The sequence below is a fragment of the Carlito syrichta genome, unplaced genomic scaffold, assembly GCF_000164805.1.
Source record: "Carlito syrichta isolate Samal-C Ts95f unplaced genomic scaffold, Tarsius_syrichta-2.0.1 Scaffold192271, whole genome shotgun sequence".
Lineage (NCBI taxonomy): Eukaryota > Metazoa > Chordata > Mammalia > Primates > Tarsiidae > Carlito > Carlito syrichta.
The window spans coordinates 1-10,355 of record NW_007136367.1 but is presented as its reverse complement, the minus strand read 5'-3'; the positions used below and the strand labels follow the sequence as shown (position 1 = coordinate 10,355).

Genomic DNA, 10,355 nt, shown 5'->3' with positions numbered 1-10,355 from the left:
AGTTTTTTCTTATGTGTGTTCTGAAAATCCACCCTGTGTTTGACTGTCTGTTGTTTTGACTTCACGTTTGGCACATGAGCTATAGAGGCAGGTGGTACTATAGAGGAACATTGTACTAGGAATAGGGATCTTAATTCTGGTCCTGGCTAGTGAGTCAAGTCATTTAACTTCATTGGCTATTGGTTAAGCAGCCCCATGGACTGTTGAGCCAAACTGCCTTGTTTTATGTCTAGCCCTGCCACTTACTAGTTATGTCACCTTGGGCTTAATCCCTCTGTGCCTTACTTTACTTATCTACAAAATGGGGTTCTTACTAGTAGCTAAGTGATAGAGTTCTTAATTCATGTTAAATACATGGAATATGTGTATTCTGTGTACACAGAACAGTGCCTGGCATAGAGCAAGCTTTCAGTAAGTTATTATCCTCATAGTGGTTGTTGCTGGAAAAGTACATAGGCATAATAATGAAAATATTCAGGTGTTTATAGTTCAGGTTTCAATTACATAGCTAATATTTTCCTTTACTGTAAAGTGTAATGAATTCCATCTGTTTTTATGCCTTGTGTATTTTATGAAATGAAAGTACATAAACATACATGCATTATAACTTTTATGAGAATTATTATTAGTTAACTCATGATTAATGTTTATTTCAATTGGAACCAAACCAAAGCAAAACCCAAAATACCCTGCTTTGAAGTTAGTTTATTCCTTTGACATCGGTATGTGTTGTGAATCTTCTGTGAGATTTCTTTTCACATGTCTGTTATTTTATTTTCCAGCATGGCAGTAATTTGATAGGTATCTCTGATCTCAATGTGCCTGAGCAGCTTTATCAGTACATGGTTGGAGGTCATAGGCGCTTCCAAACAGGAATGCACAGGGAGAAACATAAATCTCCAAGTTATCAAATCAAAGTAAGTGCAAATCAGAGTAACAGATCGAAACTCTGGAAGCTAAGAAGTTAATTTGAAAATATTAGTTTTCATTCTGGTAATTAGTAAATATGTTAATTATTAAGCATAGGCTAGTATTCAAAATAATTTTATAATAATTCAGAACTCTTATATGAATAAACTTTTCTTTCAACAGGAAGGAGATACCATAAATGTGGATGTGACTTGTCCAGGTGCTACTCTAGCACTGGCTATGATCTACCTAAAAACCAATAACAGGTATTTGTATCCATCCACCCCCATTCCTTGCCATGACATCCTTTCTGACCTTGGTAGTAAAATTCAGTTATCTTATGTGTTTTATTTCCACTGTGATAGATCAACCTGATTTTCATTCTTTCAAATACCGTAAGTTATACAGATTTAAAAATACATATTTTATTATTTTAATCCTATTTGACAATATAATTTCCAATTTCTATTCATTGCTCTTTCATAGTTGATGTCATTGATACCCAAACAAGGCCCATGTTTGTTTTCATTAATTTTTTTTTTTTTTTGAGTTGGAGTCTCACTCTGTCGCCCAGACTGGAGTGCAGTGGCCGCTCCCGGCCACCGCAGCCTCGCCCGCTGGGCTCCGGCAATCCTTCCGCCTCAGCCTTCCAAGTAGCCGGAATTACAGGCATGCGCTACCATGCCCGGCTGATTTTTTGATTTACTGTAGAGATGAGGTCTCGCTGCCCAGGCGGGTCTCGAACTCGCGGGCTCAGGCAATCCACTCACCTCAGCCTCCCAAAGGCACGGGATTACAGGCTGAGCCACCGAGCCCGGCTGTTTTCATTAATTTTGCATATCATTGTGAGGACTGGTTAAGCCAGAAATATTTAGCATTAGTCTATTCTTGGTTACTGTGTATATAAATGGTTCTGCCTAGTTCAAGAGGTTTCCCAAAGACCAAATCGTTCACCTTCCCAACTCGCTGTACTTAGTGCTGACACTTGAAGGTAGACCTTTGGCATTTATTCTTAACATCTTGCAAGTTTGCTTAGAAGAGTAACTTGACTAAGAGACAACACGTCATATTTTAAGTTATTAATTATAAAAATATTCTAAGACTCAAGGAACTTCAGTGTTGTAAATTTTTCCCCTTGGAAAAAAGTGAATGTGTGTGGTATTAATAGGGTGGTTAATAGCGGTTATTTATTCACTTAGTGATTAGTTGAATCTATATGGCAGTGCTTTCTTGGCACTGGGAATATTTCATTGAATAAAACAAAACTAAAAATATCTGTGCTCATGGAGCTTATGTTATAGTAAGACATGCATATATACATAATATTATGTTAAACAGTAAATATTATGTTTGAAGGTGTGAAGTTTATGAAAAAAAGAAATGTAGTGGAATGGGAAGAAATATTTTGAAATATGTCTTGAGATTCTTGATTGTCTTGAGCAGTACTCCTCTCTGATGTCCTCAACCAACAGGTCCATTGCAGACTGGCTGCGGGCTCCTGATACCATGTATTTGCTGGACTTTGTGAAGCCAGAATTTCTCTTGCTTAGGGTATGGTGCTTTGTCATTGTTCATTTCTGTTAACATGATGAGTCTATTTGTGATTCATAAATTTAGCTTGCAAACATAAATGTCTTTACAAGAGAGCCTTTTACTTTTTAATTATTCATGTATGTCTAATTGGCAGTGTTTTTTTGAAATTTCCCAAAAGTAACTTTAGGAATCCCAGGAAAGATTACAACATTGATGTATACTTGGAATGACATTTCACCTCCTCACATTATTATTCAAAACTTCCTAAAAAGCAATCATGTGACTGAGACTTTATTACTGTTTTATTTTACATTTTTAGATCACTATTAGCATTCAGTAATACTGTTAAGGTATTATATAGTATGACAACAACAGTTTGACATAATTGCCTAAAATTTTTCCTCTGTTCTTTTTTTCTCCTAATGTTTTGAACTTAGCATATGGAAGCCTTTAAATTGCAATGTAGATAGAGCTTTATTATATGGTTTTTCTTTCACAAAGCATGTTAAAAGTTCTCCAACCCTCTATACTTTGATGCTGATAGACTCAATTTTAGTTTTTCTTTATTAATTTAAACATTTTTATTTTAATAAGTAGTTGGTACTACGGATGGTTCCCAACTTAGGATAGTTTGGCTTAGGATTTTTCAACTTAACCATAGTGTGAAAGTGATAAGCTTTCGATAGAAAACGTATTCAAATTTTGACTTTTGATCTTTTCTTGGACTAGCAATATGAGTCTGATAACTCTCTCATGATGCTGGGCAGCACCGTAGCTGCCAGTTAGCCGACTCTGCAGTCACGAGGATAAATGACTGACACTTTACAGTGTTCTGTGTTACAGATGATTTTGCCCATCTGTGGGCTAATACAAATGGTCTGAGCACGATTAAGGTAGGCTAGGCTAAGCTGTGATGTTCAGTAGACTAAGTGTACTAAATGCGTTTTTGACTTAAGATATTTTTGATTTATGATAGGTTTATCAGGATGTAACTCTCCCACATTTGTATATATTTTTCAAAATTGTCATTAGTTGAGAACTGTTTCTTAAATTGTTCTGTTTAATATTACCATTGTTATACAATCCATGAACTTTACCTGCTCCAGTTAATTTTATCTCTGTTGTATTTTTAAGACACTTGCTCGATGCCTGATTTTGTGGGATGATATTTTACCAAATTCCAAGTGGGTTGACAGTAATGTTCCTCAAGTAAGTACACAAAATAAGTAGTATTATATCCTTAATAGCAAAAAATTATGGTATCTTGAGGAATTTTTCAAAAGCTTATAAACTATTTTTTCTTAGGAAGGTGATATTGACCTTTAGGGCATCTTTTAAATATATAGAAATTTTCATGTTACTTTAAAAAAAATTTTTAATGTATTTTTGTTTTTTAGGATTTTGTTTTTTAACATGGGGTCTTGCCATGTTGCCCAGGCTAGTCTAGAACTTCTGGACTCAAGGAATCTTCCTGCCTCAGCCTTCCAAAATGCTGGGATTATAGGCTTGAGCTACTCTGCCTGACCTGGAACTCCCATTTTAAGATTGTATACTGATCACAGACCCCAGCTTTCCTTTTCAACCTCAGATTCTTAGAAATTGTAGTTTTAAAAATTAAGTACAGCCAGTCTCGGTGGCTCAGCCTGTAATCCCGCACCTATGGGAGGCTGAGGTGAGTGGATTGCCTGAGCCCGCGGGTTCGAGACCCGCCTGGGCAGGCGAGACCTCATCTCTACAATAAAATCAAAAAATTAGCTGGGCGTGGTAGTGCACGTCTGTAATTCCGGCTACTCGGAAGCCTGAGGCAGAAGGATCGCCCGTCACTGCAGGTCGAGGCTGCAGTGGCCGGGAGCGGCCACTGCACTCCAGTCTGGGCGACAGAGTGAGACTCCAACTCAAAAAAAAAAAAAAAAAAATTAAGTGCATACACCAAATACTCGAAAAAAATATTTTTGATATTTTTATTCTAATTAACTAAGCAGACATTTACCTAGGATGATGCTGTGCTTTGTGACAATTTTAGATCTCCTATACAGTAACTTCTTTTTGTTACCTTATAGTATACTTATTCAAAAAGTCAAGTATTTTAAAAATAAACAGACTCCTTTGTAAAAACTCAAAATCAAATATTGTAAAGAGCTATTGCCCTTAGTCATGTCTTATGGTCTTAGTTTCTTTTTTATCCTTGAGAATACTACTTAGATTGTTTATTTTCTTTAATATTTTTAGAAGCAAAGGCTCAAAATAAAGATTGGGACAGCTTTATATGAACACCCATATCACTAATAGATTCTACAGTTAATATTTTACTATAAAAACTTGTTTAATTACATATCTGTCTACATATCTATTTATCTAATCCATCGTTTTTCTATTAAACTTAAAGTTAGTTACAGAGAGTAATACACATCTTAATATTGCAGAGTATGTATCAACTAGAATTCAGTATTTACTGACATCTTTTTCTTTTAAGATAAAATTTACATTTCATGAATTGCACAAATCTAAAGTATACTATTTGATAAGCTTTGACTGATATATATGACTTTGGAAACAAATCTCTGTCCCTTATGCCCCTTCCCACTCTGTGCACTCACCCTCTACCCTCAAGGTAACTAATTACGTATTGTATTCTCCAAAATATATTAATATTCCTGTTGTAGAACTTTGTATTAATGGAATCACATATAGCATATACCTTTTGTGTAAGACTTCTTTCACTCAGCATAATTTTGAGATATTATTGTGTATCAATAGTTCATCCTCTTTTTAATAGGTGTTAGAGGTTGAGTATTGATTATCTGAGATGCGTGGGACCAGAAGTGTTTGGATTTTTCCTGATCTTGGAAGATTTACAATTATACTTACTGGTTGAGCATTCTTAATCTAAAACTCTGAAATCCAAGTGCTCCAATGAGCATTTCCTTTGAGCATCATGTTGGTGCTCAAAAAGGTTTGGAGTTTTGAGCATTTTGGAGTTCGGATTTTTATATTAGGGATGTTCAGCCTGTATATTCCAGACAAGATCAGGCACATTCAGGATGCTATAGACATAGACAACATGTATATTCTGCTGGGCACAATGGCTCTCACCTGTAATCCCAGCACTTTGGGAGCCCGAGACAAGAGGATTGCTTGAGCCCAGTTTCAAGACCATCCTGGGAAACTTCACGAGACCTCGTTTCTACAATAAATAAAAAAATTAGCCTGGTATAGTGCCACAGATCTGTAGTTTTAGCTACTTGGAGGGCTGAGGTGGAAGGATTGCCTGAGTCCAGCAGGTCGAGGCTGTGGTGGCCTTGAGTGTGCCACTGCACTCCAGCCCGGGTGACAGTGAGACTCTGACTCCAAAAAAAAAAACAAAACAAAACCTGTATATTCCAATGCCAATTCTATTAGGTAGGATTGACATTACTGAGGCATAGGGTAGATGGTACACTTAGTTTGAACTGGTAAACCTTTTTTTCATTTTACACTTAAACCAATGCTGTTTGAGAATGCTGGCCGTTGCACAACTTGCTGATATTTGGTGTTACTAGTTTTTAACATTTTAGCACTGCTGATAAATGTGTCATGATATCTCATTGTAGTTTAAATTTGCACCTCTCTACTGGCTAATGTCACTGACAACTTTTTCATTAGTTTATTGGTCCCTCATATATCTTTTTTGGTGAAATATCTGTTCAAGTCCTTTGCTTATTTTTATTTTTGAGTTGGCGTCTCATTCGGTCACCCAGGCTGGAGTGCAGTGGCACACTCATGGCCACCGCAGCTCAAACCTACTGGGCTCAGGTGAGCCTTCTGCCTCAACCTTCCAAATAGCTGGAACTACAGGCATCCACCACCATGCCTGGCTAATTTTTTAAAAAATTTATTGTAGAGATGAGATCTTGCCAAGTTGCCCAGGCTGGTTTCTAACCCGTGGACTCAGGCAATCCTCTCACCTCAGCATCCCAAAATGCTGGGATTATAGGCATGAGCCACGACGCCCGGCCTGCTTGTTTTTAAAAAACTGAATTATCTTTTATTATTGAGTTGCTGGAATACACACACACACATTTTTTTTTCTAGAATCCTGTCTTTGGTCAGATTTATGTTTCTTTTGTTTTTTTGAGTTGGAGTCTCACTCTGTTGCCCAGACTGGAGTGCAGTGGCCACTCCCAGCCACCGCAGCCTCGACCTCCTAGGCTCTGGGGATCCTTCTGCCTCAGCCTTCCAAGTAACTGGAACTACAGGCACGCACTACCACGCCTGGCTAATTTTTTAAAAATTTTATTGTAGAGATGAGGTCTCGCCAAGTTGCCCAGGCAGGTCTTGAAGCTGTGGGCAAAGGCAGTCCACTCACTTCAGCCTCCCAAAGCGTGGGATTCCAGGCCGAGCCACCGAGCCCAGCACAGATTTATGTTTTACAAATACGCCTAGTCTGTGGCGTATTCATTTTGTTAGTAATAATTTTGATGAGCAGATTTTACAAAGTTAATGTCTGATTTGTCAGGTTTTTTTCTGACTCAGGATCTCACTCTGTCACCTAGGCTGGAGTGCAGTGGCATGATAACGACTCACTGCTCCCTCAAATTCCTAGGCTCAAATTATCTATCTACCTCAGCCAACCTAGTAACTGAGACTACAGACATATGCGACTGTGCCAGGCTAATTTTTTGATTTTTTTTTGTAGAGACAGGGCCTCACTATGTTTCCCAGGCTGGTCTCAAATTTCTGGACTCAAGCAATCCTCCCACCTTGGCCTCCCAGAGTGCTGGGATTACAGATGTGAACCACTGGGCTTGGCCTTGACAGTTTTCCTTTTATGATTATTGTTCTCTCTTCCTATGAAAAAAAAGTTTGCCTAATCCCAAATCATGAAGATAATCTCTCATACTTTTCTCTAAAAGCTCCAAAGTTTTAGTTTTTATGTATATTTACATAATCCATCTCCGAGTAATTTTGTGTATGATATGAGATAGAGGTAGAGGTTGTCTTACTACAGAAGCTCTTTAGAGTTTGCACCTAAGGTTTTTAGTGAGAGGTGACATGTAGGTGAGGTGCCCTCTGCCCTGCATGTACCAAAATTGCAGACTCTCAGAAGAGTGTGTGTTAGCCTAAACCACATTGTTTGTACAAGTAGTTCAGGCACAGTAAATATTCACATATACATTTTCTTTTAAAGCAGCCAGTTAATTTACTTGGGATCTAATTGTCGGACTTTATTTCTTTGGTGCTAGCTATAATCTCATTCAGTTCTTTATCTGTGGACTGTTGGAGTCTGCCCTGTGCACACAGTTCATGGATCAGGCACACAATTGCACAGTATTCATGCAGAGAATTTGGGGTCCTCTCTCTGTGGCTCTCTCCTTTATAGTATTCTATCTTCACCTCCTACTTGCTCTAGTTTCCTGGGTTCTCTATTCTGGTTGTTAACCCAAGAAGAATGTGGACTTTTAATTGGAGTGTTAGCCAGTTTTTATGACCCAGACCTGCTCTCAGACCAGAAGCTAAGAAAAAGGAAATTTACTTATTTCAACTCCCCCCTAGAATCTGCTTGCTTTTGCTCGCCCTCTAGTGTCTCCAGGTCAAGAGTTGGTGAACTACAGCATGCCTGTTTTTTGTGAATAAAATCTTGTGGGAACACAGCCACGCCTGTTTGTTTCCTTACTGTCTGTAGCTGCTTTGTACTACAAATGCATAGATCAGTAGTTACTAATGTTTACTATCTGATCCTTCTAGAAAAACATTTACTGACCCCTGTCATAGGTAATTTGGTTTTTATATTTTGTCTAGAGTTTTATACTTGTTGCTTGCTTTTTTGTTCTTTTGAGTCAGAGTCTTACTATCTCCCACACTGAAAGTGCAGTGGCATGATCACAGCTTCCTGCAGCCTCTACCGCCTGGGCTCAACTTGTCTCCCTCCTTAGCCTTCTAGCCATCTGATGCATGCCACCACATGTGGCTAATTTTTTTTTATAGAGACAGGGTCTCACTATGTTGCCTAGGCTGGTCTTGAACTCAAGCATTCCTCCTGCCTCAGCCTCCCAAAGTGCTGGGATCACAGATGTAAAGTACACTGCTTGGTCTTATACTTGTTAAATGAATTGACCTGATAGTTTATTAATCTATTATTTAAGGAAGTAGAGTTCCTAGATTTGTTTTTTTGTTTGTTTGTTTTTTGTTTTTTGAGTTGGAGTCTCACTCTGTGCCCAGACTGGAGTGCAGTGGCCGCTCCCAGCCACCGCAGCCTCGACCTACTGGGCTCTGGTGATCCTTCCGCCTCAGCCTTCCAAGTAGCTAGAACTACTGGCGCACGCTACCATGCCTGGCTAGGTTTTGATTTATTGTAGAGATGAGGTCTTGCCAAGTTGCCCAGGTGGGTCTCGAACCCGCGGGCTCAGGCAATCCACTCACCTCAGCGTCCCAAAGCACTGGATTACAGGCTGAGCCACCGAGCTTGGCTTAGATTTGTTTTTGTTTAGTTCTTGCAGTTTTGTTAGTCACTGATGTGAAATGGATGAGGAAGAGTTGTTTTAAATGATTCGTTCATTTAAAATGTCACCATAATTTTAATTCCTAGCATATTCATATGTCAGAGATGTCACTTGGTTTTGGAAAATGCCCTTTTCAAATGTATATAGTAGGATTAAGGTATACTTTCTCTTTCATTGCTTCATTTGCCACATACTTCTTTTTAAAATTTTTTATTTGTTTAATCTTTTTTCACCACATACTTCTTGATACTCTTCAAATGCAAGATGCCACTAAATTGCATAATACTCTGAAGATGCATCTAACATGCTGACTGTCCTCAGAGCACTTTAGTTTATTCAGTTTACTAAGTTTAGTTTATTATATGAGGTTAAACATGTACACACATAACTATTCCAAAACAGAAAGTATAAATTCATGTCACAGGGTTGCCTTTTTAGCTTTTGTGAAAATACGGTTTTTGGACTTAAATTATAGAATATTCCTCTAATACTTTTTTACTTCAGACTTAATGCTAAGTTTGGTCTTTATCACATCAGAGATGCCACAAATAAGACATATAACAAGTTCATTGTTCTCCTTATTCATAATCCCCATCACCCTCCACTTTTCTCCAGACTCCTATCTGGAGCTACATTGATTCTGTACCTGGGCCCCTGTAGCAAGCAATCTGGTGTTAAAAGGAAGAGTTTAAAAAAAGGTCACTTTGTAAACTGCTTGTTTGAACTTCAGACCTGTATGAAATAACTACCATTTTCATAGCACTTTCATAAAAATCTTTACAACCTTGTGTTACTCTCCTTGCTGTGATATAAATGGTTGAAGTATTGCCTTACTAATTTTTGATTATCTGTTTGTTTGTGCATCCATTAGACTGTCAACTACTCAAAGTCAGCCAATGGGTATTTACAGTAGCTAGAGCCCAGTGCATCACTGGTACATGGAAAGTGGACAGACTTGTTCAGAATCATCTAGCTATTGAGAGGTAGTGTAAAATTGAAGCTTAGCTATTAGTACTTTATGTCTTGATATTTTTGCATTGAACCTTGTACACAACAGAGAAGTTTGGTGGTCTTGCTTGTTTCCTGTGTGCCTTAATCTGCCCTTAAGTCATGATATTTATTCCTTTGATTACTTCTTATGCAGTGTATTTTGATTTTTTGAATTTACAAGACTACAGAAAGATGACATGGACCAAATTCAAGAAGCCCCCCCCCATAATTATTTACAACTCAGGTTCTTAGTAATGCTTTTAAATAGTTTATGGTCAAGTGTGTTGTTATGATCAAGGGTAGTATAGATTAATAATAATAGCAATAGCTAACGCTTACAAAGGACTTACTATGTGACTATTCTTAATTTTAAGAGGTCTAAGTATATTAAGTAACCTAATTTTCACAGAAACTTAGATGGTAGGAATCTCTATTATATATACC

General features: G+C 37.8%; 1 protein-coding gene across 1 annotated transcript; it reads left to right on the top strand.

Annotated features, from left to right (window-relative positions):
- Positions 1 to 125: 125 nt before the first annotated feature.
- Positions 126 to 3,672, top strand: LOC103253025 (anaphase-promoting complex subunit 1-like). The gene is made up of 4 exons (XM_008051540.2): positions 126 to 917; positions 1,093 to 1,175; positions 2,382 to 2,460; positions 3,577 to 3,672. Exons 1-4 carry the CDS (start codon positions 843 to 845, stop codon positions 3,670 to 3,672), a joined length of 333 nt encoding a protein of 110 aa, XP_008049731.1. The 5' UTR covers positions 126 to 842.
- Positions 3,673 to 10,355: the final 6,683 nt, after the last annotated feature.

Coding starts and splice junctions, on each gene's coding strand:
- LOC103253025 (XM_008051540.2), top strand. CDS start 843: ATGGTTGGAGGTCATAGGCGCTTCCAAACAGGAATGCACAGGGAGAAA. Junction 918..1,092: donor CTCCAAGTTATCAAATCAAA/GTAAGTGCAAAT, acceptor TTCTTTCAACAG/GAAGGAGATACCATAAATGT. Junction 1,176..2,381: donor TACCTAAAAACCAATAACAG/GTATTTGTATCC, acceptor CTCAACCAACAG/GTCCATTGCAGACTGGCTGC.